The sequence below is a fragment of the Pantherophis guttatus genome, chromosome 5, assembly GCF_059756535.1.
Source record: "Pantherophis guttatus breed Tessera chromosome 5, ASM5975653v1, whole genome shotgun sequence".
Classification (NCBI taxonomy): Eukaryota; Metazoa; Chordata; class Lepidosauria; order Squamata; family Colubridae; genus Pantherophis; species Pantherophis guttatus.
Window position 1 is genome coordinate 107,750,756 of NC_142067.1, and position 27,319 is coordinate 107,778,074.

At 42.0% G+C, this 27,319-nt stretch overlaps 1 protein-coding gene and 1 long non-coding RNA gene across 5 annotated transcripts in view; both read right to left on the reverse strand.

Annotated features, from left to right (window-relative positions):
* Positions 1-2,140: 2,140 nt before the first annotated feature.
* LOC148113552 (uncharacterized) lies at positions 2,141-3,567 on the reverse strand. Its single transcript, XR_015728319.1, has 2 exons — positions 3,491-3,567; positions 2,141-2,469 (listed from the first exon to the last, which is right to left on the reverse strand). It is a non-coding gene; the product is annotated as an uncharacterized LOC148113552 (long non-coding RNA).
* Positions 3,568-8,807: 5,240 nt separating this feature from the next.
* The window catches only part of GPC6 (glypican 6), a 939,262-nt gene continuing 920,750 nt past the window's right edge, over positions 8,808-27,319 (reverse strand). For 2 of the 4 annotated variants that reach the window (XM_087895494.1, XM_034417402.3), the window contains 3 exons: positions 22,227-22,363; positions 21,158-21,333; positions 8,808-13,346 (listed from right to left, as the gene is read on the reverse strand). In XM_087895494.1, the coding sequence (XP_087751620.1) occupies positions 13,144-13,346; positions 21,158-21,333; positions 22,227-22,363 (516 nt within the window). In that variant the 3' untranslated portion in view covers positions 8,808-13,143. Of the gene's footprint in view, positions 13,347-21,145; positions 21,334-22,226; positions 22,364-27,319 lie in introns of all 4 variants that reach the window. The other 2 variants (XM_087895493.1, XM_034417392.3) reach the window with 1 other exon arrangement.

The following is a 27,319-nucleotide window of genomic DNA, read 5'->3' on the forward strand; positions in this document are numbered from 1 at the left end:
TATACTGTTTAAATATTAACAGACCAATTTCATGGAAAGTAATCATATTAATACTAATGAATGAATTTTGATTTGAATTTAAATTGCCTGAAATTCTACTTCAGTGACTTCATTTTTGCCTTGTCCCTTTCTCATTTAAGGCACTCACTTTTGGGGAAATGGCTACAGGCATTTCTTTCAAAAGCCAAATGCAGCCCTTATGTTGCCTGAAAGTTTGGTCCCATTTGTGGATAGAAAAAGGCAAGTCGCTGTGAATCCCCAGAGATAACTAATGTGATGCTGGGTGGGATTCTAGATCAGGGTTTCACAGTTTCAACAATTTCAAAATGTATGAACTTCAACTCCCAGAATTCTTCAACCAGCATACCTCTAAAAATTGCTGAGATGTTTTTTTTTTTAGTAAAAATTGGTAAACTAGAAAAATGTGGGATAGACAGCATCACCACCACCAGATGGATTTGTAACTGGCTGACAAACTGTACTCAACAAGTAGTCCTTAATCTACATCTACATGGAGGAAAGTAAGCAGTGAGGTACGACAAGGTTCTGTCTTAGGCGCAATACTCTTCAATATCTTCATAAATGTCTTAGATGAGTGAATAGAAAGGGAACTCATCAAATTTGTAGTTGACGCTAAACTGGCACGAATAGCCAACCCCCCCAGAAGACAAGTTCAGGATCCAAAAAGATCTTGACAGGCTTGAAAACTTGAAAAATGGGCCCTATCCAAAAACATGAAATTTAATATGGAGAAAAGCAAGTGTAACTGTGAGAGGAACCTTGGAGTCCTAGTGGACGTGGTAGCAGTATCCCAGTATTTAAGAAGCTGCCACAAAGAGGAGGTGGTCAATTTATTTTCCAAAGCACCAGAAGGCAGGGCAAGGAGCAATGGGTGGAAACTAAACAAGGAGAGAAGAAACCTGGAATTAAGGAGAAACTTCCTAACAGTGAGGACAATTAACCAGTGGAACAGCTTGCCTTCAAAAGTTGTGGGTGCTTCATCACTTGAGCAGAAGTCTGGACTAGAAGATCTCCAAGCAGTGATGGGATTCAGCCAGTTCACACCACTTTGGGAGAACTGGTTGTTAACTTTCTGAGCAGTTTGGTGAACTGGTTGTTGCAATAAATCATTAGGGCAGAGAACCAGTTGTTAAATTATTTGAGTCCCACCACTGCCTCCAAGGTCCCTTCCAGCACTATTCTGATTGTTTGAGAAACGCTGTTCTAGATGTTATGTTATGACTGAACAAGTGCAGGGAGATACAGCTTTCTCTGACCCTAAAAACATGACATTGTCCTATGTTTTACATGTTTGCCTCCTCCACTTGTGTGAGGAAAGTGCCTTCTATTTTTGGTCATATGATTTGGAACCCCATCATCTGCGATAAGTTAGATCAGAGGTGTCAAACACTATTTCATTGAGCGCCGCATCAGGGTTATGTTTGACCTCGGGGGGCTGGGGTGGGTGTGGCCAGAGTGGGTTTGACCAGCTTGATGTCACTCGTGTTGGGGGGGGGCGCCTGTGGTGGCTCGAGCACTCTGCCCAGTGATGGGTTTCAAATTTTTTTACTACTGGTTCTGTGGGTGTGACTTGGTGGGCGTGGCATGGCTTGGTGGGTGTGGCTTGGGTGTGGCAGGGGAAGGATACTGTAAAATCTCCATTCCCACCCCACTCCAGGGTAAGGTTACTGCAAAATCCCCATTTCCTCCTGATCAGCTGGTACTTGGGAGGCAGAGAATAGATGGGAGCAGGGCCAGTCAGAATTTTTACTACTGGTTCTCCGAATTACTCAAAATTTCCACTACCGGTTTTCCAGAACTGGTCAGAACCTGCTGAAACCCACCTCTGACTCTGCCAATGAAAATGGGTTCCCGAGCTCTGTTTTTGGCCAGGATGGCCTCCTGCATCCCTCTGCCTGCAAAAACAGAGCTTGGGGGGACGGGTGCATGTGGCCCTCCTGGGCTCTGTTTTCACTGGCAGAGGCACCACGGGCCAGTCGTTCACTGTTTCCAGGATGGACCAGTAGGCTAGATCTAAGCACCCTACAGGCCGGATCCAGCCTGCCGGCCTTGAGTTTGACACCCCTGAGTTAGATGAAAAGCAGGTGCAGTTCTGTCTCATTTCATAACATCAGCAGTCTTGGAGGGGCCAGCTAAGCCAATGTATTTCTTTCTCGAGGACGATATGCAGTGACGTTTAGATTTGCAGTGCTCCGAAGCATTGAATCCATGGCTCTTGCGGTGATCTCTCTGCCTCATACCCCCACTTCCCAGCCCCTTGGTATTTTGCTGGGAAAAGTAACTGGGCAGCTGCGTTGCTGAAGTTTTTTCCTCCTTGAAACTGGGTAGTCATTGACAGCAGGCAGGCAGGCAGGCAGGAGGGGTCTGTGGCAGAAGATAACCCAACTCTGAGAAGATTTTATGCTCTTCCAATATCTCTTCTTGAGTGAAAATTTCAGAATATTCCATCTGAAAAAAAAAAATCTTTTTGTGAAGAAGTTCTTTCAACCTCAAGCCTTATTACAAGGATGTCTGGTTACAACTCCCTGTCTAAGCCACTCAAATTAATGTTATCTGCAAATATTATTGCCCAACAGATATGATGGTCTTCTCCTGAATGTAGCTAAGTTTTTCTCTACTATTGCTAAAATATCATGTCTTGTGATGGGTTTTATAATTAGAAGGTGTTTTCTTTTTTCATTTGGAAAAGGTCAATGACAGAATAATGTCATTCATGGCTTAGGCCCGGGATACTTGCAGGACCATCTACAGCCGCTCTCCCACCGTCCTGTGCGCTCTCACAGAGTCGGCCTCCTCAGGGTGCCGTCGGCCAAACAATGTCGGCTGACGGCCCCCAGGAGGAGGGTGTTCTCTGTGGGAGCCCCGACCCTCTGGAATGGATTGCCCACCGAGCTCAGGATAGCCCCCGACCTTCTTTCCTTCCGTCGCGAGCTGAAGATGTCGCTCTTTCATCAATTCAACTGATCCGTTTGGGGATACATTGTCATAATTTTAAACTGTTTTTAACAGGGTTGCTGATTTTAATTTTATTTCATTGTGATTTGTATTGGAATTTGTCATATTGTAAGCCACCTTGAGTCCCTAGGGAGAAAGGCGGCATATAAATCGCAATAATAAATAAATAATAAATAAATGACAGAATAAAGTTTTTCATTCAAACTGATAAATTTGGGGGAAACAACAGCAAAATAATAATCTTGGCTTCCTATCAGATTTCCAGCGGGAAACTGAGCATTAGCATCTTCTGTACTTCCTTCTTGATTTTAGCCTAAACCTGCTCCAAATGATAGGCCTGGAATGAGTACATTTCTTTAATACCGCATAGATTAATAAAGAGAAGTTACCCCCATTAAAGTCTATACAGATTCCTACCTTCATGTTGAGATATAATATTGGACTGCCAATTAACTTACTCCTTTCCTTGTTCTCTCACACCCTTCCTTCCGACTTTTTAAAATGTGCATCCTACCTTTGAGCTTTCTGCAGTTCCTGGTTTTGCTTATTTTGACCTTTCAACCATTGAGGAAATCTTCCTGAGAACTATCTGAAATAATGCCAAAGAGGGTTTGGGGGTGTTTCATTAATATGATACCAAGCACAAGTTCTCAGAAGGAGCAATTTTATATATTGTATTAGACTTTAAAAGGGGTTTTTTTGGTATAAAAATGGCAGCACACTGTATCCTCCAGTAGCTCTGCTTTAATTTAATATATTCCATGATTTGTAACACTTGGTTTCACCTCCTTACACTCTCCATCAAAATATGCTGTGCAGGCTGATTAACAAATTAGATTATACATTCTAAGAGAGCTTGTTGTTAATTTAATTGAAACCTAATTGTGACTTCATTAACACCTTCTAATTCCCTGCCCCATTAATACTTAAGGTTATTCCAGATATCAAGTAACTCCCACCCCCAAAAAACCCCCAAAGCAAAGCAAAGCAAAGCAAAGCAAAGCATGCATTTGAAAGTAAATTCCATCTGGTGTTACAGAACTTGCATCTGTTTTAGAGACTAACTGTTCTCTTCTTCTGGCCTGGCCCTCTGGAACAGGCAACTGTCCAGAGATGCAAATGGCTCCCATCCTGATAATGTTCCGAAAAGTGATATTCTGCTAGACCCAGGGGTGAAATCCAGCAGGTTCTGACAGGTTCTGGAGAACCGGTAGTGGAAATTTTAAGTAGTTCAGAAAACCAGCAATTACCACCTCTGGCTGGCCCCAGAGTGGGGTGGGAATGGGGATTTTGCAGTATCCTTTCCCTGGAGTGGGGTGGGAATGGAGATTTTGCAATATCCTTTCCCCAGGAGTGGGGAGGGAATGGGGATTTTGCAGTATCCTTCCCCTGGAGTGGGGTGGGAATGGAGATTTTGCAGTATCCTTCCCCTGGAGTGGAGTGGGAATGGAGATTTTGCAGTATCCTTCCCCTGGAGTGGGGTGGGAATGGAGATTTTGGAGTATCCTTCCTCTGGAGTGGGGAGGGAATGGAGATTTTTGCAGTATCCTTCCCCTGCCACGCCCACCAAGCCACACCACACCCACCAAGCCATGTCCACAGAACCGGTAGTAAAAAAAATTGAATTTCACCACTGCCCAAACCCCAGGAGAGAATGGTGGTTGGGATGCTTGTTTTGTATGGAACCTTTCCTGGAAACATAGCATTTGTTTCTTTGTTTTATGGTTCTGATTTTTTTATTATATAAAGCAGTCAAGAGTCAGTTAGAGTTGAACCTTTATGTAATTAATGTCATGAAGGAAGGATAGATGCTGGATGCAGATAGGTGGTCATTCAAGGAGTGCACCATTTTTGGGGTATCTTCATTCCAAATTAATTGGAATTTACAATATGAATAGAATAGAATAATAGAATAGAATAACAGAGTTGGAAGGGAGCTTGGAGGTCTTCTAGTCCAACCCCCTGCTTGGCAGAAAACCCTACACCACTTCAGACAAATGATTATCCAATATCTTCTTAAAAACTTCCAGTGTTGGGGCATTCACAACTTCTGCAGGCAAGTTGTTCAACTGATTAATTGTTCTAACTGTCAGGCAATTTCTCCTTAGTTCTAAGTTGCTTCTCTCCTTGATTAGTTTCTACCCATTGCTTCTTGTCCTGCCCTCAGATGCTTTGGAGAATAGCTTGACTCCCTCTTCTTTGTGGCAGCCCCTGAGATATTATTGGAACACTGCTATCATGCTTCCCCTTCTTTTCCTTAAACTAGACATACCCAGTTCCAGCAACCGTTCTTCATATGTTTTAGCCTCCAGTCCCCTAATCATCTTTGTTGCTCTTCTCTGCACTCTTTCTAGAGTCTCCACATCTTTTTTGCGTCGTAAAGAATTATATGGGGATAGTAGTCTGCTGTTATCATCATCTCTACAGGATATGAGGGACAGAGTTGGCATTCTGATGGATAAAAGTAAGATTCAGATTGTAACTCTTTGTTAGGCTGCAGGTAGAGATATTTACATGGAAATAAGTCCCATTAGAGCTGCTTTAGCAAAGCTTGCACAACTCTTATTGACCAAAAATATTTATTTATTTAATAAACACTCTTCCCCCGCCATTTAAAAACTTTGCAACTTACCATGTTATGGTCACCATTCAGAGTATCTTGAAAGCATGTTTTTATAATCACTGCACTGTTTGGTACAAGTGAAGCTTTACAAATACACTCAAATGACGTCTTTCTAGATTTCTGATCACATCACTTTGTGTAAAACACTATCCATGATGAGACATGATTGGGAATAGCCAAGGTCTAGAATATCTTCAGCCATGATAATTCACTGAATAATTTTGATTCAGCCACACAGGATTGTTTTTGTAGGGATAAAATGAAGGGGAAGCTCCACGTAAGCTGTCCTGAGTTCTTGGAGACGTGACTGGGTATCAATCAACCAGCCAACCAGTGGTGAAATTCAATTTTTTTTACTGCTGGTTCTGTGGGCGTGGCTTGGTGGGCATGATGTAGCTTGGTGGGTGTGGCTTGGTGGGCGTGGCAGGGGAAGGATACTGCAAAATCCCCATTCCTCCTCATTCCTGGGGGAAGGATATTGCAAAATCTCCATTCCCACCCCACTCTGGGGCCAGCCAGAGGTGGTATTTGCCGGTTCTCCGAACTACTCAAAATTTCTGCTACCGGTTCTTCAGAACCTGTCAGAACCTGCTGGATTTCACCCCTGCAACCAACCAACCAAATAAAAATAAACAAATATATATATCTATCAGTCACTTTATGTTCACTGGGGGCTCAGTCCCAGTTTGTGAGTCTGCACCTTTCCTGAGTCCTTTGCAAACAGAGAAGAGAGTCAATGCTGGGTGACAACATATATATATGTGATCAGAAAAGAATTGCAGGCTAGTTTGGTCTATTAGGACTAAAGCTGTAAAACATGCAAAGCTACTTCTTTTACTCATCTCATCCTAGAGCAGAATGACTCATAAAGAAAGATTTATAACAAAGGATTGCCTTTATTATAGTTAGCTTTTGGCAATGTTGTTTGCACACTCAAGTTTTATGACAGTGATGTACGATTCAGCCAGTAGGTATCATGATACTTCTTAAGTGAAAATGAAAGATTTCCTGTTTATTAGATGCACCATAAGGGGGAAAAAAAAAAAGGGGGGGGGGAACTAATGATTCCCTGAACAATTTTGTACTCTTTGAATGAGACTTGTAGTGAGGCAAGAACTATACAAGCAATCCCATAACTAAACAATATCTTGCTTATATGCAGGGGTGGGCTTCAAAAATTTTAGCGAGGGGTTCTCTGCCTGGTTGCTGGATGGGTGTGGCCATAGTGGGTGTGGCCTAGTCGGCCTCCTGCAGCCTGGTGGGGGGGTGTTTTTGCCCTCCCCGGGCTCCGGAGGCTTTTCTTGGGCCTCTGGGAGGACAAAAACAGCCTCCCCAGGCTCTGGAGGCCCCCTGCAGGCTGGAAACAGGCCCATTTCCGGCCTTCCCGATCTTCCGATAGGCCCATTTTTCACCTTCCCTGAGCCTCCATGTGCGCCTTGCATTTACCTGCATCTAAAACGGGCTGTGTGGGGACTCCAGGGAGGGGCGGGGCCTGGTGGGCGGGGCCAGCCAGGAGTGGGATTTGGGAGTTCTCCAAACTGCACAAAATCTTAGCTAGAGGTTTTCCCAAACCCCTGCAAACCCCCAGCAGCCTAACCCTGCTTATGTGTATCTCTATTGGCCAACTATGGCTGGGATTGAGGGAAGTGAGGTTCTTTAGTGTCTGTTCATCTGTGGGCAATTTCCCTCTGGGACACACAGCCAACTTGTTACAGGCTATGAGAGAAGGCATAGTTTGCTTACTCTGATCATTGATATATAAAAAAAGAACCTCTTCTCAAAAGGCTGTGGGACTGCTTTCCCCAGCTGTGCAGGTTGTCAAGTAGGCTGGGAATTAAAAACAACAACAATAGAACATAGAATAACAGGGTTGGAAGGGACTTTGGAGGTCTTTAGTCCAACCCATTCCCCATCAGGAATTAATTAATGGAATTGATTTCTCTTGCATCAGAATATGACTAATTTGGAGAAAGCTAAGCTTAGAAGATTTCCCATTTCTTTGGATGTGTTCCTCAGAACTCTTTGGTTTTCTCCAATACTTTAGAAGCTGTTCTAGTTCTTTATTTAACAAAGTGATAGCACCACACAGCAAAGAGATATAAAAAAATTGCAGGCTGATCTACATTTATTTTCCTGGAAGTGTGAATGTGAATAGTCACCGCATGGACAACAGACACCAAAGTCTCTGAAGAAATAAACCTGAGAATTCCCCAATGACAACATCAATTTCTCACTGAGAACCGTGTTCTCCTACTAATCTGCTAAAAACTTTTTAGATTTTAAGACTCCCTAAAAATTTATCTCGGAGACCTCCTTTTCCCAAGAGATTTTGCCTGTTGAGGCTGAAATATCTAAAAGCAATTGCTGAGCATCTCCTCTTACCAGGAGCTACAGAGTGAGAGAATCTAATGGTAGGTGCATGTTCTCTGTGGCAACCATTTTCCCCTAGAACAGATTAGAATATAGAACATAGAATCATAGGGGTGGAAGTATCCTTGGAAGTTGTCTAGTCCAGGGGTCTCCAACCTTGGCAACTTTACGACTTGTGGACTTCAATTCTCAGAATTCCTCAGCCAGCAGTACCGTGTTTCCCCGAAAATAAGACCCTGTCTTATATTTTTTTGAACCCCGAAATAAGTGCTTGGCCTTATTTTTTGGGAGGTCTTATTATTTTGGGGTGCATGGAGCAAGATGGGGCTCCTCTTGCTGTCTTACCTAGTTTTGAGCTCTGCGTTTAAATATTTTTGGGGAGGGCTTATTTTCGGGGGAAGGCTTATTTTAGTGCATGCACTCAAAAGCCCGGTTGGGCTTATTATCAGGGGATGTCTTATTTATTTATTTATTTATTTATTTATTTATTTATTTATTTATTTATTTATTTATTTATTTTATTATTCACATTTCTATGCCGCCCACTCTCCGAGGACTCTGGGCAGCTTACGCCAAAGACAGTATACTAAATAGCATATTGCCCCCAACAATCTGGGTCCTCATTTTACCCACCTCGGAAGGATGGAAGGCTGAGTCAACCTTGAGCCGGTGAGATTTGATCCGCTGATCTGCTGAACTAGCAGTCAGCTGAAGTAGCTGCAGTACTGCACTCTAACCACTGCGCCACCTCGGCTCTTATTTTTTTGGGGAAACAGGGTATTTCTGAAATACAATTATAAGCCAGGTAAAGAAAAGCACATCAAATGATATAGAATACTTGTGTTTAAGAAGCACCAAGTTTTTACATTTTTATTTCCTAATTCTGAAATTCAACACACTTGGTAGATTTAATAGCTCTTTCACATTCCAAGGCAATGTGACATATGCGAAAAAAGACAATTGTAACCTCTAAAGGGGTATTTGAGAGCCTTGTGCACATCTTACACAAAGCAGTCATGATACCTACTGTGAAGAAGTAAACAGAAATATTATGGGACAAATTCATTCCTGATTTTAACTCACATGGTAATTCACACAGTCAAGACGATTAAATGAGACATGCTATCTGAGTTTGGTGTTATTTAACAACATCCGTCAGCATCAGCTCTGGTTTTGGAGATGGAATCATGATTACTGCATAGCCCTCTGCATTTTCATCAGAGCTGTCTCTGGGCTGATCTTGCTCAGAGTCAAATATTCATTTTGAGAAGTTAAATCAGCCATGGGAAACCAAGTGAGATACAATGAGATCACACGTTTTGTTCAAATTTGGGCCAAATCTTTGTTATTGGAAAGATGCAACAGCCATTTAGGCATATCTGGACCCCAATTAAGAAGCATCAGTGACAATGAGGACAGAATGGTACTTGGGGTACAAAGAGTAACCACATAACTGCATAACCAGATACAGCTCAGGATCGATCCAAACTGGAGCACTTCCTCACACCCCACCTTCCAGGTGTTCAACTTTAATGTTAAATCAATATAAAAACAGCTGTTCAAGCAGCTATTTTTCAGACATGTTTAATATGCCTGCTGGGAATCAGAAGAGCTGCATTTCAGGACATAATAGCTTGAGGAAGGCATATATATATATATAAAATTGGGTAACATCAGAAAACGAAAAGTATTGCAAGAAATCTTGGAATGTGGAAACTTAATTTTTTCCTTAATCTTGAGGAAAAGGGAATGTGGCTAATTAATCAGAGGAGACACCTGTTCAGAAAATGTCAACAAATCATCTGTACAAATGTGAATAGAAGGTGCTACAATGGGCAGATTCCACATGTTTGCAATTATTTCCCCCACAATTGACTTTCAGCATCTTTTAGATCAGCGTTTCACTTATTTTAAGATCTATGGACTTCAACTCCCAGAATTTCACAGTCAGCAGAATTTAAGACAGCTACGTTGATTGACATTTTCTCTCCAGAACCAACCTCTCAAAAAGTCTTCACAAGTGGCTGCCGCTGGTCTGAAATCAGAAACTTTGTGTGGCTGGCCCTGATTAGAACTCAGATGGAAGATCACCATGGCCACAGGACTGTAACAAGGACAGCACAGAGGAGAACAATGGCAAACTACTTCTGTCTCTTTTCCCTAGAAAACTTTGTGATGTCTAGCTTGACTAGAGGGTACAGCTTTTGAAGAGCTGAAGGTCATGGACTGTGGCAGGGTTTTTGTTCTCTTGTATGGCAGGCTGGGCAGAAATCAGTTGTGGACTTACTAATTATTCCCTAGGAGGTTTACAAGAGACTGGTTTCTAATTCCCAAATGTTTGGAACGTAGCAATTACATCGCTCCTTACCTCCGCTATAGATTCTATTGCCCAAAGGAAGAAAGCCGGGAGGAACCTAGAGTGAAATTTTGAGTAGAATGGAAATGAGACCAGTACAATTCTGATTATTTAAAGAAATTCCCACTTCAGGGTTCTTGAAATCAAAGTGCATCTCTAAGTGGTTTGGCTAATGGATCTCATGGAACAAACCTGAAATATGCCCATCAGGATCACATAAGAGTAGATTACAGATCCTTTTATCCAGACGCAACCTGCAGATATTTTAAGTCTTTTGCAGTTAATTAACTTTAAAGGAAAGCACATAAAAGTACAATCATCATTACCAAATCAAGCTGTTCTACATATTCTCATGTCTGTATCCCACAGATTTTCACAAATGTGTGAGTTTGGAGTTAGCCCTGCAAGGGGCTTCTGTGGACAGTTTGTCAAAAAAATCAAGGTAGTGATTGCAACCGTGTTGTCCAACTCCCCCCCCCCTTTTTTTTTTTGCATGAATTGTGCATGTGATATCACAAAAAAGCATACTTGACTTTTTGGACAGCTTCCCTGTCCATGTGGAACTTATGCAAACCCACAAATATTGGACAGGACCTTCCGAGAGTCTTCAAAATTACTCCAGATTGATACCTTAACAGGACCAAAAGTGGAAATTATCAAATGTATGGGGAATATAGAGGTAATTCTAGTTTAGTGTCCACAACTGAGACTGGCAATTGAGTGAAATGATCGCTAAGTGAAACCGCAATTGCTCTTATGATCTTATTCCAACTTCCTTTGCTTTACAGACCTGGGAAGATGATAAATAGGAGAATTAATTGCAATGTTACATTTTCATCAGAGTAACAGCAGTTGCTGTACAAGGCAGATGCTAAGCAAGGACTCCCTGTACTTGAATTGTATTTAATTAACTTATTTTAATGAAAATGTGATTAAAACTATTTTTCCCCCACTGGGCTGCACCTGGCTAGGTGGCTCAGTGGCTAAGACGCTGAGCTTGTCGATCAGAAAGGTCGGCAGTTCGGCGGTTTGAATCCCTAGTATAGGTCTTCTGCGTGAGGAGGGGGGTTGGACTAGATGACCTCCACAGTCCCTTCCAACTCGGTTACTGTTATTATTTGTCCTCCATGTATGCCGTTCCATGACATCATACCATTCGAAGACCAAATGTAGATTGCGGACCTGAAAAAAATATATGATTGCGTATTCCTGCTATAAAGAAATGGGCAGAGTTTCTAATTCCCAAATGCAGTCAAAAGTCTCCTGTTTGACTTTTGCACTTGTCAATAATGAAAGGATGACATTTACCCAAGCAACACATACACACAAAAAGCTGGTTGACAAAACATTTTCCCCCTACAAAGATGTGTCAACCCTGAGCTTGTAATTAAGAAGTTAAAATCTGTGATTTTTATATATATATTTATATTTATATTCATATATATAAAAATAGATGGCCGTACTAAGACTAAAAAAGTGAAATAAATTCGGAGTGTCAGTACTATATATATATTATATATGTATATAGAGAGATATTTGTGTGAGTGCGTGCACATGTAGGCGTGTCAATAGTTCAGCAAGAGAATTCCCTTTTGATACAATAAACAATAGGAAGAAAGTCCTTTCTATGAAAAGTTATTGATCCAATTACTATTGTTGGCTGCTTTTAAGTTGGCCATTTGGGTATGTCGAATAGCACGGGTTCAGAAAATTCTTTTCGAGATCAAAAGTGAAAGCGAGAAAGAAAGATTATCATATATCATAAGAGATTTGTGTGTGTGTAGGATGGACGGTCTGTCTAATGTTTTAAATTCAAGAATTGTTTAAAAAAATGCTGCAGATGGGTGGTAATAGGGGAAAAAGGGTGGGGGGCTGCAGAGGTTTGTTAAAAATGCCAAGATTGGCATGTGATTGAAGCCCCACCCCTTTTTATGTGCAATCCATGAAGACAGTAGGCCTCTAAAAAGAGGAGTGGCTTCAATTACATAATCATTTTGATTTGTTTTGACACCGTCCTGCAGATGCCCCCATAGGGCATTCCTGTGCCCATGCTGTAACATGGGTCAAACCAACTGCAACAAAAACCTTAGTTGGCAAACACCAACTGGTGAGAGCAAAGGGACAGGAAGGTGCTATTCTCGTTCTCAGAAAGTGTCCTATTTTTGCTTCAAACCTCTCCGTCAACTCTTCCATTGACAGTTAAGAATAAACATAGTTTATACCTGTGTTACAAAACCAAAACAAAGCACCAAACTCCAAGATATTCTCTCAGTGACTAACATCATTTTGGTGATTTGAAGTGCAATACAGAAGTGTCCTAGATAAGAAGGCTTTGCTTTCCTGTGTGTGTGCATATGTACGTGCTTATTATTCGGCCTTGGAATAGCTTTATTTTCAATGTGTTTCTTCTTCCCGTTCTCTTTTTCTTTCTAATGGGAAAAAAAGAAATAAAAATAAAAGCCCATGTTGGGTCCCCTAAATTCCCCCCCACCCCATTTTCTTTCTTTTTTTCTTTCTTTCTGAAGCATAAAAGCAAATCATATTCTGAAAAGTCTTCTGGAATAAAAGTGTGAGAGAAGAGATCGCTGAGAAGCAGACATTGCCTTCCCCAGATGGAAACCAGAAGAGGCTCTTCTAGGCCTCAGCACTCTCCGTGAAAGTGCCAAACTGGGCAGGAGGCAGGGCCGCTTCTTTCTGGTAGAAAACCGTAAGGGTTGGTGGTCTGGTCCATTGTCTGAGGGCATCAGAAAAGGAGCAAATTGGCTGTTCTGTTCTTTTTCAATAGCTAAAAGGCAGTCAGGGCTGACCGGAGCCAGGATTATCTGCAGTGTCTTTGCAGGAGAAAGACTGTAAGAAGGAGGAAGCCCGTGAGGACGGATGGGCTGGGCTGGTTGGCTGAAGAGTCCACTTCCCTCCTGTCTGAGTCAATGAGAGGAGTTTCTGTGGTGATGAATTCAAATTCTGTTGGACAAATGTCATCTGTACAGCCGCTTCCACTACCGGAGCCACTGGCTTCTTCACCTGTAGGACCAGGGAGAGAAAGAGAGAAATCAGGGAAGAGCTTTAGAGAACAGCTCAAGCTGTATACACAGAGAGTGGAGTAGCTCCAGGTGACTTTCATTGTCTGAGAGACACTGCCTGATGGGTCTGAGTCAGGGGTGAAAGCCAGCAGGTTCTGACAGGTTCTGGAGAACCGGTAGCGGAAATTTTGAGCAGTTCAGAGAACCGATAGCGGAAATTTTGAGCAGTTCAGAGAACCGGTAGTGGAAATTTTGAGTAGTTCGGAGAACCGGCAAATACCACCTCTGGCTGGCCCCAGAGTGGGGTGGGAATGGAGATTTTGCAATATCCTTCCCCCAGGAGTGGGGAGGGAATGGGGATTTTGCAGTATCCTTCCCCTGGAGTGAGATGGGAATGGAGATTTTTCAGTATCCTTCCCCTGCCATGCCCACCAAGTCATACCACGCCCACCAAGCCACGCCCACAGAACCGGTAGTAAAAAAATTTGGATTTCACCACTGGTCTGAGTGTACCACTTGCTGGACCATCAGCTTCCAGGAGGGCTGGTGCAGAACTCCTTCCCAGGACCTCATAGTAGGTCCCACATTGACCATAAGGCAGGGGTGTTACCTGTGGAAGAAGGATCTGCCAGGGTCACACAGAGAGCCCACAAAGATACTCTCAAAAGGCCACACATTGAAGCAAATATAAGGAGCGAATTATTTAATTTGAATTTTTGAAAAATACATAGCTGCCTTTTTTTCTGCTGACACAAAATTATTAAAATACCCGCTTGAGCCATGAGTTTGGGCCCAAAGAAATAACAGAATTGAAATAGCAAACCGAAAATCTGTTAGCAAATTGCAACCTGGATATTTCCACAAATGTAGTGAGAGGTATAGCAGCGTTTTTACAGGATATTCTTAGCCAAATTTACTGAAAAAATAACCTCTTTTTTTTCCCCAGGGGAACTTATTTATCTATTAATATTTCATTTAAAACAAAAGTTATTTTGTCTTTGCATATAGGAGGGTTATATATTAAAAAATTCAACATGTGTAATAATGCTGGAAAAATGAATAAAATATCTTAAGTATCAATAACAACCCAGCATTCCTCTTCAGGGGTGGGCAAATGTGGCTCTTTTACAACCTGTGGCTGTCTCAGGAATTCTGGGAGTTGAAGTCCACAGGTTGTAAAAGAGCCACATTTGCCCACCCCGTCTTAGATAATACAGGTAGTCCTTGACTTACAACAGTTCATTTAGTGACTGTTCGAAGTTACAACGGCGCTGAAAAAAGTGACTTATGACTTACTTTTTATGACCATTGCAGCATTCCCATGGTCGCGTAATTTATACTCGGATGTTTGACAACTGACTCACATTTACGACGGTTGCAGTGCAATGGGGTCATGTGATCATTTTTTGGCGACCTTCCGACAAGTAAAGTCAATGGGGAAACCAGATTCACTTAACAACCGTGTTACTAATTTAACAACTGCAGTGATTCAGTTAACGAATATGACAAGAAAAGTCGCAAAATAGGGCAAAACCTGCTTAATACATTTCTCACTTAGCAAGATAAATTTTGGCCTCAATTGTGGTCGTAGGTCGAGGACTAGCTGTAATAAAATAATGTGAACATCTAAGGAGGAACAGCTCTGCCCGGGTGACACTTAATGTTGAAAGATTTATTGATCTGGGCATGGCGCAACTCTCCCCCCACCCCCCAGCAAGACAAGGTAGAACAGCTAGTTTCTGAGGTAGATATTGTACAAAAATAAAAATGTCATGTGTGCACATATGAAAAAAGAAAGGGAACCACTGCCATGTTTTGTTTTGTTTTTTAAATCCATATAGTACTTGGTACTTATGTACAAGTCACATTCTTAACCACAGTATTTTCTGAGCAGAATAAAGATAAGATAACTTTAGTTATTTTTTTCCCCTGATGCTGCTGAATTTAACCACCCCTAACATATTTAAAATGTAGTTAACTATTCTTTATTTGGTGAGAAGAAAGCTCTTCAGTTTTTACCCCATTAATTTTACATAGATGTCTACAGGTTTCATTTTAAGCCTTTTTGGTAAATCAGCATAACATCTACAGTACATACTATGAAACTATTAAAGAATCTTAAAGTAACATGTGTGTGTGTTTATACTCAATAAATCAATCAATAAACACAAACACATTCTTGTGTGTTTGTGTATAAAATGAAAAAAAAAGTAGCATAGTTCTAAACATATTCTCTCAATGGGAGAGAAGTTTTAAAAGCCAGTTTTTCAAGTGTTTATTAAAGGTTCATTCTAATACAGAAATTTTCAACGAAGCTTTTACATTAGCACAAGATAAGTGTTGTGCATTCATCTTTTGCTCTATGGCCTACATATATAGAGTTTTCAGAAGCCAACCAAGGAGTATCCCTGTTGTGGTCTGCCGGCGGTCTGCGGAGCTGGTAGCAGAGTCGGACAGTGAGGAGGTTGGGGAGGAACATGGGCCAGTCCTGGAGTCTGGGGAAGGCTCGGACAAGGGCTCTGCGTCAGAGGCAGAGAGGGGGCCAGGGCCATCTAGGAGTTATGGGCTGCCTCCAGAGCCAGACATCAGTGAGGCAGAGGAACAGGGGAAGCCTGTTCTCAGTGCGCGCATGCGCAGAGCTGCCAGAAGGCAAGAACAGTTAAGACAAAAGGGACGATTTGGGAGTAGGGCTTGGAGATGATTGGCCCCTCCCATAAGACATAAAGGAGAAGCAAAGGCACGTGAGCCTTTGCAGGAAACAGCTTTGTTCATTTTGGTCGGTTTAAATTCTGAAGCTCCATTTTGACTCTGTGCTCCATGTGGCCTTGCAAAGCTAATTGCCAATTAGGTCTTTGGCAGTGTATCAAGGGAGATAAAGGTGGGTGTTTATTAGCCTTATCCCGAAGGACTGTGCCAGACTTCTGTTGGACTCTTTACAAACTATTTGTGACTCATTTCACAGCCGTTGAAATAAAAAGAGGGTTTTTGGGACTAACTGTGTGCTTTTTACAGTCTCAGGAAGCCTAGGTCAGAAAAACCCCAACCCTTTGCTTCCCCTGGGCTGAGCTTCTCTATGCTGTGCCAGTCAAAGAGTGCTGGAACCCAAGACGTGCCATTAGCTTTGTGGGATGTGGGTAGACAGGACAGCCCTGCTTTAAATGTTTGCATGCTTCTGGCTACACAAAAGTATCTTAACATGCTTCCAAACTTCAGATGAAAATGCTTATTGTTCCTTTCCATTTCTTTCTTCTAAATGGTTTAGAATCTTTGCAAGCAGGAAGGTCCACAGGGCTTAGTTTTGCCGTGATATTTTTCACTGTCATTTTTCCAGGCACGGGAAATCAGAGGGTTTCACTCCATCTCTCAAATATGCCAAATAACCATACAGAGATACTTGGGAGCTGTGTGTGAAATGCTTTTAAGTCAAGCGACAGGAAAAACAATAAAATGGAAGTTAGGTGGAATTATCAAAATATTAACAGCTCAATAGAATAGTAGGTAGCACAAAGAAGGGGGAAAAAAACTTGCTAAATTTCAGAGAAGAAAAGAAGAACGGGAAAAGGAGGGGAAGAAAGAAGGGGGAAAGAGAAAGAGAGAGGGTAAGAAAGGGAGGAAGAAGAGAGGAGAGGGGAAAGAGGAGATGAAGTAGAAAAGGGAAGGAGAGGAGGAATGAGGAAAATAGAAAGAAACAGAAGAGGAGAGAGAAGGGAAGAAAAGGAAAGGTTGTATTAAAATAAAGGAAGGAAATGGTAGAACAGACCCGAACAACTAATTAACAAATGGAAGTTAAAGAACAAGATGAATGAATAATGATTAATGATGGACAAAAGACTGTACATTTGAATATGTTGATAAAAAATAAAAATAAAAAACTTAAAAAAAAGAGAAGGGAAAAAAATCTTGCTAAATTTCAGCCTGGGGATCGGGTCATTGATTTAGAGCTGCAAGCAGATTTACCAGCTCTGTTTAGAAATATCTTCCTAAATTACTCTGCACTGGAATTGGACAATTTGCTACAGCCAACTTGCTGCGGGAAAATTCAACAATTCAATTTAATCATTTAAAATAGTTAAATATTATTTTAATTCTTGTCATTCACATACTATTTTTGTCCCTCCTTTGGCATCCTCTCTTCAATAATTCTATCCCACTATTTCTTTCATATTAGTATAACTCTTGTCCTGTGTTGACTTGTCCCGTGGAAAGTTGGCTGTGGTGAGATGGCCATGGTGAGTTGTCATAGACCCTTCTGCACATCTCTTCCAACCAGCCAGATACTTTTTAGTTGCAGAATGCTTCCAAAATGCAGACGGGCCTTAACCTTGGCCAGGTTCAATGCTTTTCTAACAACTGTGACTGAAAGGAGATACCAAAAGATCCCCTTTGCACAGAGTCCATGCGGTGGAGGAATAATTGAAATAATGGAACATGTTATTTTATATTGTCCTCTTTATGCAGATGCTAATCAGGAATTATTACCTCTGTTCTTTATTTAATATCCTGATTGTTTTATCTTAAGTTGTTATTATCAGATCAATCTACTTTTACTTCTTTGACCACATCTAAGTATTGTTCTCAGAGGGACGTAGTGGCTCAGTGGCTAAGACGCTGAGCTTGTTGATCGAAAGTTCAGCAGTTCAGCGGTTCGAATCCCTAGTGCCGCATAATGGGGTGAGCTCCGGTTACTTGTCCCAGCTTCTGCCAACCTAGCAGTTCGAAAGCACATAAAAAATGCAAGTAGAAAAACAGGGACCACTTTGGTGGGAAGGTAACAGCGCTCTGTGTGCCTTCGACGTTTAGTCATGCCAGCCACATGACCTCAGAGACGTCTTTGGACAGCGCTGGCTCTTCACCTTAGAAACGGAGATGAGCACTGCCCCCTAGAGCTGGAAACGACTAGCATGCATGTGCGGGGGGGAAACTTTACCTTTTACTTTTAAGTATTGTTCTAGAGCAGTGATGGTTAACCTTTTTGGTGCCGAGTGCCCAAAGCATGCGCGCACATGCATGAATGCATGTGCGCATGCCACAACCCCTAAAATGCAATGTGAGTGCCCCCCACGCATACACCCTGTGCATGCATGCACGTTCCCTGTGCATGCGCCCCCTGCGCCCCCTGTGCATGCATCCCCCTGCGCATGCACCCCCCCTGCGCATGCACCCCCTGCGCATGTGCCCTGGGCCCCCGTTTTATCTTCCAGGTCAACCCCATCAAATCCTAGCTGCCTCTTGCCTTCCACGATTTCCAAAGTTTCTTCCCCATCGAATCCTAGCTGCCTCCTGCCTTCCACGATCTCCAAAGTTTCTCCCCCACCAAGTCCTAGCTGCCTACCTTCCACAATCTCCAAAGTTTCTCCCCCATTGAATTCTAGCTGCCTCTTGCCTTCCACGATCTCCAAAGTTTTTCCCCCATCGAATCCTAGCTGCCTCCTGCCTTCCACAATCTCCAAAGTTTCTCCCCCCATTGCATCGTAGCTTTCTCCTGCCTTCCTGCCACGGAGAGGCACCTGCAGAGGGTGGTACCTGCAGAGATTGGGGAAGGCCCTGCCCCCGTGCATGCGCGGCAGAGACCCGAAGACCAGCTGGCTGATGGGAGATGCACGCATGTGCGGCTGATGGGAGGTGCACGCATGTGCGCCCCTGGGCTGGGGCGACGGCTGGCGTGCCCGCAGAAAGGGCTCTGCGTGCCACCTGTGGCACACATTCCATAGGTTCGCCATCATGGCTCTAGAGTATCTTTAAAGTATGCCATAGTATTTCTTCTAATCCCTTTTAGATATTTTAGAACTGTTTTCTCCTAAATGTAATTTCCTTGCTGGTCAATCACCAAATAAAACTAAAAATCAGTAGATCAAACCAGGGATAATCTGCCCATCAAACAGGTGTTACAGTATAATCAGTGAGGCACCACTAACCAATAGAAAAAATGCAGGGAAGAAAGGAAAATTTATTTCAAAGCTGGTTGCTGTGCTTACACACATGTGCATTTTCATGAATTTGATATAACTTTATATACACATATACATATACATATACATATACACAGACACACACACAGACACACACACACACAGACACACACACACACACACACACACACACACATATATATATATATATATATATATATATATATATATATATATATATATATATATATATATATATATATATATATATATATATATTTGTATACACCCACAGATGTATAAAATATGTCCATCCAATAAAATCTGCCCCCCAAAAGGAAAGTAATGGAGAGCTGTTTTCCTGGAACAGAAAATTGGAAGCATACACCAGCAGGAGAATTGTCCAGGAAATGAATTTTGGGGCCTGCACTCTGAACTGAATCCTTTGCATGGTGCTGCTAAAGAGTCATGACAGCAGTTTTCAAGACAAGTGTAGAGTTAAGCTGCATCAGCACAGGCCTGGAGCAACCTGTGTGGGAGAAGCAGGATGGCTGGAGGGAACTTTTCTAGTATAGCAGATTTCATGTTACACATGTTACACATGTGCACATACCCACACACACTCTGTTTTTTTTAAGAGAGATGCAATCTCTTTCTCTCTGAAAGGAAACTGTGCAGTTGGGTACCATTTCTTATCTTCTGATTTAGGGGTAGGTGTTGCCTTAGGTGGGCATCTTACTGGAGGTTTTCAAAAATAGATTGGACAACCATTTGAATGGGAATGGTACAGGTTCCTGCCTTGAGCAGGAGCTTGGATTAGAAGACCTCCAAGGCCCCTTCCAGCTCTATGATTCTATGATTTAATCTAGAAGCAGAGCAGCTGGATGGTTTCCAGTCTCTGCTCATCATATAGTAGAAACTTTCTGGGTGGGATAAATAGACTGGTTTTGTTTTATACTGTAGGACAGGGGGTGTCAAACTCAAGACCGCAGGCCGCATCTGGCCCACAGGGTGCTTAGATCTGGCCCGCAGGGCCATCCTGGAAACAGTGAAGGACCGGCCCGTGGTGCCTCTGCCAGCAAAAACAGAGCTCAGAAGGGTCATGTGTGACCCTCCCAGGCTCTGTTTTCAGCTGTGACAGTCTCATGCAGCCCCCTGCCAGTGAAAACGGAACCTACGCACGGCCTCCCTGAGCTCCATTTTTGCTGGCAGAGGGCTGCAGGAGCCCATCCCAGCTGAAAATGAAGCCTCGAGTGACATGGAGCTAGCCACACACACCCAGCCACGACCCCCCCAGCCCCTCCCGAGGTCAAACACAATTCTCATGTGGCCCTCAATGAAATCGAGTTTGACACCCCTGCTGTAGGACCTCCTCCTGGTAGACATGGAAGACCTTAGCTCGTGAAAACTCATAAAACCACTGAAAGTAAAAGTAAGGCTTGGATGGCGATAGAGTGGATGGATCTCTACCATTTGATTCATATGTGTAAGACTGTTCTTTATAAGTCAACCAAAAAGCAACAGTTTCAAGACCACACAGAGTCTTCAGAACATCTTTTTCAGCTCTCAGCTTGTTCTCTGTGATTGCTGAAAAATTAGTGATGAATTTCCACTTCATTCAGAAGTGAGAAACAAACTCAATAGTATTATAAGCCCTGAAGTTGGCTTAATACTGTTAAAAAACTGGAGCACTGTACCCTGATTAGATCAACATGGAAAAACCTGGTTCCTACCTCCATTTATGATATGACCTTACTTATTCTGTCCAAAGGCCCACCCACAGTGGTGTCTAGCCACTGGATACAGGAAGAAGACAGACAGTAATTTCAATGCAGATTGCTACTAGTTTTAAAAGTAAAAAAGCAAGGTTGCAGCAGAGAAAATTGCCTACATAATGTCTTACTTGTGTCCTGAAAGTTCACATCATTCCCATTGTATGCATTTTTTAGTTTGTTGGTCATTACTCTTAGTGCCATAATTTGCTGTCTTATGTAGGTATCAGGCCGGGTGATGTCCACATCAACCTCAGGATTGTTTATCTGATTGGTGAGTCCATCATTCATGATCTCAGGTAGATACCTGTACACCAGAATGGAGAATTAAGACACATCACTGTAATGATTGCACTTCGATTGCGTTATTCACCGAGACAAGAACATTCATCCATGACTTATACATTCATCTTTTGTGATAAAAATGCTTATAGGATCATTCATTCATTCTAGGGTGTCTTATGTTTCGGGGAGGGGTGTCTTCCTAGAATGGATGCAAACCAGGGATGAAATCCAGCAGGTTCTGACAGGTTCTGGAGAACCGGTAGTGGAAATTTTGAGCAGTTTGGAGAACCGGCAGTTACCACCTCTGGCTGGCCCCAGAGTGAGGTGGGAATGGAGATTTTGCAGAATCCTTATCCCAGTAGTGGGGAGGGAATGGGGATTTTGCAGTATCCTTCCCCTGCCACGCCCACCACCAGATTTCACCACTGATGCAAACAAATAGTTCCCTTTTCCAAAAAATTATAAAATATCACTGTATTTCCTGAGTAACCATGACTCAAAATCTCAAAATTCCTAAATGGCCTATTCCAGTGGTGGGATTCTGCCAGTTCCCACCACTTTGGGAAAACCAGCTGTTAACTTTCTGAGCAGTTTGGCAAACTGGTTGTTGGAAGAAATCATTAGGGCAGAGAACCAGTTGTTAAATTACTTGAATCCCACCATTGGCCTATTCTACAGAGGAAGATAGATGGGAGAGAATATTTTCATGTTTAGAACAGAACAGAATGAAGAGTTGGAAGGGACCTTGGAGGCATTACAATGGAGAGAGATAGCTTTCATTAGTTATGGACAAAGAATGCCAGTGTTCCTTGTGTTCAATTGACAAAATGTCGCAAAGCAGAGCAAAGCCTTCTAGACATTACATGCGATGTTTCATCTGTAAATATTGTTTTTATTGTTTTTTTTCTCACTTACTTAGCTTTGGTGTGTCCATTCCAGCAATCCTCTTCATTTGACATGCCAGCAGTCACTGTTTCTTCCTTGCAGATGGTGTACGGTAATGTAGACCAGAACTTTTTGGAAAGCTTTAGTTTTTCTTTAATGTCAATTACCTAATAACAAGACAAAGGGAAGGTATTTGGTTAAAAAAAAACCCCAGTAAAGCCTGTTTCTGAAAAATATTCAAAGAATTCAATAAATATGGGGTATGTACTAGGATCAGGGTCACAGCTACAGGATAAAGGCCTGTGGCCATGCAGGCTGGGATCCTTGAATGATATATCCCAGTGGCCAAGCTGCAACAACCCACAATATGCTAGGTTGGCTGGATCCAGGCTGATGGACAATCATAGGCTTTGAAATATGGGAATGTTAGCAAACACTCCTGCACACGCAACTCGACTTGTGCAAGTGGAGCCGTGCCTGCATGCATATGAGCGCCATCCCATCACTCGTGCAAGTCGAGCTGCGCATGTGTGTGTACTGGCCTGCCACTTGCGTGGTCCGGTTTCCCTGTACCCCTCCCACTGGCAACACCAAGCTGCAAAGGCTGGAGACCATTGCTTTAGGACAGGGGTCTCCAAACTTGGCAACTTTAAGACTTGTGGACTTCAACTCCCAGAATTCTTCTGGCTGAGGAATTCTGGGAGTTGAAGTCCACAAGTCTTAAAGTTGCCAAGGTTGGAGACCCCTGCTTTAGGATGCATCTCTCTACATGTGGAACAACAACATATTTCTCTCTTCTTGAACTTGCATTCTTTTAGGAAGACTTTTTCTGTTTCTTTTAAGAAACATTAACTCTTTACATCTTCAATAGCTGACTGTCCCAATCTTTACCAATAAATTCGGGTATAAGATAAATATCCACAATCTGGTATTTGCTGATATCAAGCCCCAGGTAGGTAGAGATTAAACACTTGTGAAATGCATGGTATCCCACTCAGGCTGGGGGGCAACATTGGCCACCAAAACTGTACATCTCCCTACATATATTGTATCTAAAAACATGCAGCAACTCCTGAACAGTGATGGTGACTTCACTAAAGTATTGTCATCTCTACAAGGCAGGGGTGAAATGCTCCCGGTTCGGACAGGATCGCCCGATGGCGGCGGGTGGTTCAGAGAACTGGTAGCAAAAATCCCCCACCATGCCCAGCTGAGCTGCACGATCATCAGAGGCTTTTTTTTACTTTCAAAAGCATTTTTTCTACAACCTCTTCCGACGAAAAAATGCTTTTAAAAGTAAAAAAAAAAAAGCCTCTGATGATCGCGCGGCTCAGCTGGGATCGTCAGAGGCTTTTCAAAGCATTTTTTTCTGCAACCTCTTGGCCAAAGAGGTGGTAAAAAATGCTCTGAAAAGTCTCTGACGATCCCAGCTGAGTTGCTTGATTGGCAGAGGCTTTTCAAAGCTTTAGAAAAAATGCTTTGAAAAGTTAAAAAAAAAAAGTTGGCAATGCCCACCCAGTCACATTACCCCCAACCAAGCCACGCCCACAGAACTGGTATTAACAAATTTTACATTTCACCCCTGCTACAAGGCAACATTTTTGCTCTTATTCTTTTGAGAAATGGATTTAAGTTACCATCGTGAAATTACCACACCCACAACTACTCTAATAGCTCTAGAATTGAGCTAGTAGAAGGGCCTCTGTATCTTTTTAATGCATATCATTGCGTTCTGATTCTTATCTATCTTTTCCCTTGCAAGACACAAGAAAACACAAATAGAAACCATGGAAGAGTTCAAGGTCTGATCAAGACCTTTGCATGGCTCTCCAAGATATATTTACTGGGTTAAACTACATGAAATGCAGTGATTAATGCAGAAATTGTGGAGTTGCCTTACTTATTATTACTGACATTTCTGTAATATGTGATGAGAACCAGTTTGCTCTAGAGATTAATGCACCAGACTAGAAAAATCAGGCAAGAATTCAAGTTCTGGCCTAGGCATGAAAGCTGGCTGGGTAATTTTGGGCCAATCACTTTCTCTCAGCTCAATCCACCTCACTGAGTTCTTGTTGTGGGAAAAATAGGAGGAAGAAGGACGATTACATTGTGAATCGCATCATGTATGTATGCATGATGCAATACATACATGATGCACTCATGTATGAGTGCATCATGCCTTTTGAATTTTTTAAGGTATAACTTTAAATAAATTTTATTTTATACCTTGTTTTAAAAATAATAATGTTCGCTGCCTTGAGTTACTTATAAAGTAATAAAGGCGGGATAATAATCTAATAAATAAATATATAAAATTTCAACATTAGGTATTACTGGGACTGCTGGATAATGGTCTGTATATAAAGCCCATCATGAAGACAGAAAGTTAGACAACAGAATTAAACAAAATAACAGAAACAGAAACATAGGTTTAAAATCCTAACTGTATGTGACTAACCATAATCACGTGAAATAATTCCAGTATAAAAATACCTTAGTCTTCTGTTCTGTGTGTGTGTGTGTGTGTGTGTGTGTGTGTGTGTGTGTGTGTGTGTGTGATATTTCAAGAATTGCTCCTTTCATGTATGACAAGACTTGAAAATTTCTTGTCCTCTAGATGGCAATATTGACTAATGTTTTCTTTTCCCACTACTTGGGACACACAAACTCCATACAAAATATATCCTAAATAAAATTGTAGATTATTCTATTGAATATAAAACTGACAGGACTGATATTTTAAAACTTGAAACTGACAGGCTGCTATTTTAATGAGGTCTGCCAGAGCCAAGGTTAACCAAAACCTTCGTTCATTACAAAATGTTAAGACCTCAATTCGCAGCAAGTGAAGGAAGAACATTACGCCTAGTGATATCTTGACAGGGTTCTCAAAATTGCAATCGTGAATGTGTTTTGCAACCTCATGCCTTTTGAGTTTTTTTTAAAGTATAACTTTAAACGAATTTCATTTTATTCCTTTTTTTTTAAAAAAAATAATAACACAGCATGGGTAATTACAAATGAGTATTGCATTGTAGCGGTTACAATAACATTAAACAAACATTTATTCTAAAGTGGCTTTTCTTTTGTAATTAAAAAAAAACCTGAAATGAAATACAATCAACAAAATATTTTAAATTGATAGTAACCTCATACTTTACTTAAAAGCTCTGATGCGGAAGCAATTACCGGTAGCCTACTAATATCAATTAGGGTATTAACACAGTAAGAGACACGTTGGGCCAGATCAAAGTAGACCGAGTCAATTTTTCTGTTCCTATATCTGCCATCCAAACACCTCTGAGAAGGGTTTGATAATCATGATTTCATTGCAGGAACACTATTATGCTAGGAATTCTTGTTTATACTTAATTCTTCTTGGGTATGCATCTGTATATACATACACCCCAGGGGTGGGTTCTACTTACCTTTAATACCGGTTCGCAATGAGGCCGCATGCGTGCACTCTTCTGCGCATGTGCAGAAGCATTTTGGGGACGTCGGGGTCGGTGGGCGGAGCCTCCCGCCGGTTTTACTACCAGTTCTATAGAACCGGTGCGAACCGGGGGAACCCACCACTGATACACCCACCTCTACATTTCAAAACCACAGAGCTCCCAATAAATTCCATATAAAGGAATAACGCTCCTAGCTATGTTTACACTCCTGGAATTCTCTCTGCAACCAGTATGAAAGATAGCATGGCAATGTTCCCCTTCTACAAGACAGAAAACTATGGATAGACCTGAAATTAACGTGTTTCTTTTTTTTTTTTGATGTTGCTCATTTGGCATGTTTTAAAAATATTTTCAGATTTTTTTAAAAAAAAGATTCGTAAGCTGACTGAAAAAAATCATACCACAGTGTAAGTGTTCTTTGATTAACGACTACTTGATCAGTGACAGTTTGAACTTGCAACAGCGCTGGTACTAATGATGGGTCCTTGGAGTTCTGGTTGACACAAAGTCATATTTGCCAGATTTCAGTAAGCAAAATTTAATTGGAAATTCAACAGGAGATTGTAAAATGGCAACCACATGACATCATCACTTAGTAATGTGCAGTGATTTGCTTAATGATGGCAACAGGGAGTACTGGATTCGCTGTTGCTAAGAAGCATGATCACATGATGTGCTTAAAACGATAGCAATTCCGGTTCCAATTGCTGTTGTTAACGGGGGGACTCCCTGTACGTAAATCAGAATTTTCCATGCTTAGCAATGCAATGAACATGTTAACTCTGTGCAATTTTTATATAAACACAGGAAATTCTAGACTATGAGATGTTTAAGAAAGGGTCCAGAAAGAAAATAAAATTATTGTATTATAAGGCTGTCAGTGATGATATTCATTTTCTATCCACCTCTCTTAGACCAGAGTTTCCCAACCTTTGAGGACTGGTAGGGGGGAGGGAAGAGATGATTCTACATGAATGGTGGGCAAATGCATGCATGCACAGCTCCATTTGCATGTGTGCATGCTGCTTGTGCAATAACAATAGCACTTAGCTTTATATACCACTTCACAATGATTTACAGCCCTTTCTAAGAGTCAGCCTGTTGCCCCCAACAATCTGGGTCCTCATTTTACCAACCTCAAAATGCAAAATGATGGAAGGCTGAGTCAGCCTTGAGTTGCCAGAATTGCATTCTAACCACAGCTCAGTGCAAATGGAACATGTGTGTGGCTTGCCTGTTGCTCATGCAAGTGGGGATCAGAGGTGGGTTTCATCAGGTTTTAGTGATGTTGTAACTTTGGACCAGGGGTGAAATCCAGCAGGTTCTGACAGGTTCTGGAGAACCGGTAGTGGAAATTTTGAGTAGTTCAGAGAACCGGTAAATACCACCTCTGACTGGCCCCACCCCCATCTATTCTCTGCCTCCCGAGTCCCAGCTGATTGGAAGGAAATGGGGATTTTGCAGTAACCTTCCCCTGGAGTGGGGTGGGAATGGAGATTTTACAGTATCCTTCCCCTGCCACGCCCACCAAGCCATGCTGACCAAGCCATGCCACACCCACAGAACCAGTAGTAATTTTTTTTGAAACCCATCACTGGTGGGGATGCACACGCATGTGCTCACCCACCACCTCACGGTCAAGTTCTGAATGATTCAAGGCCC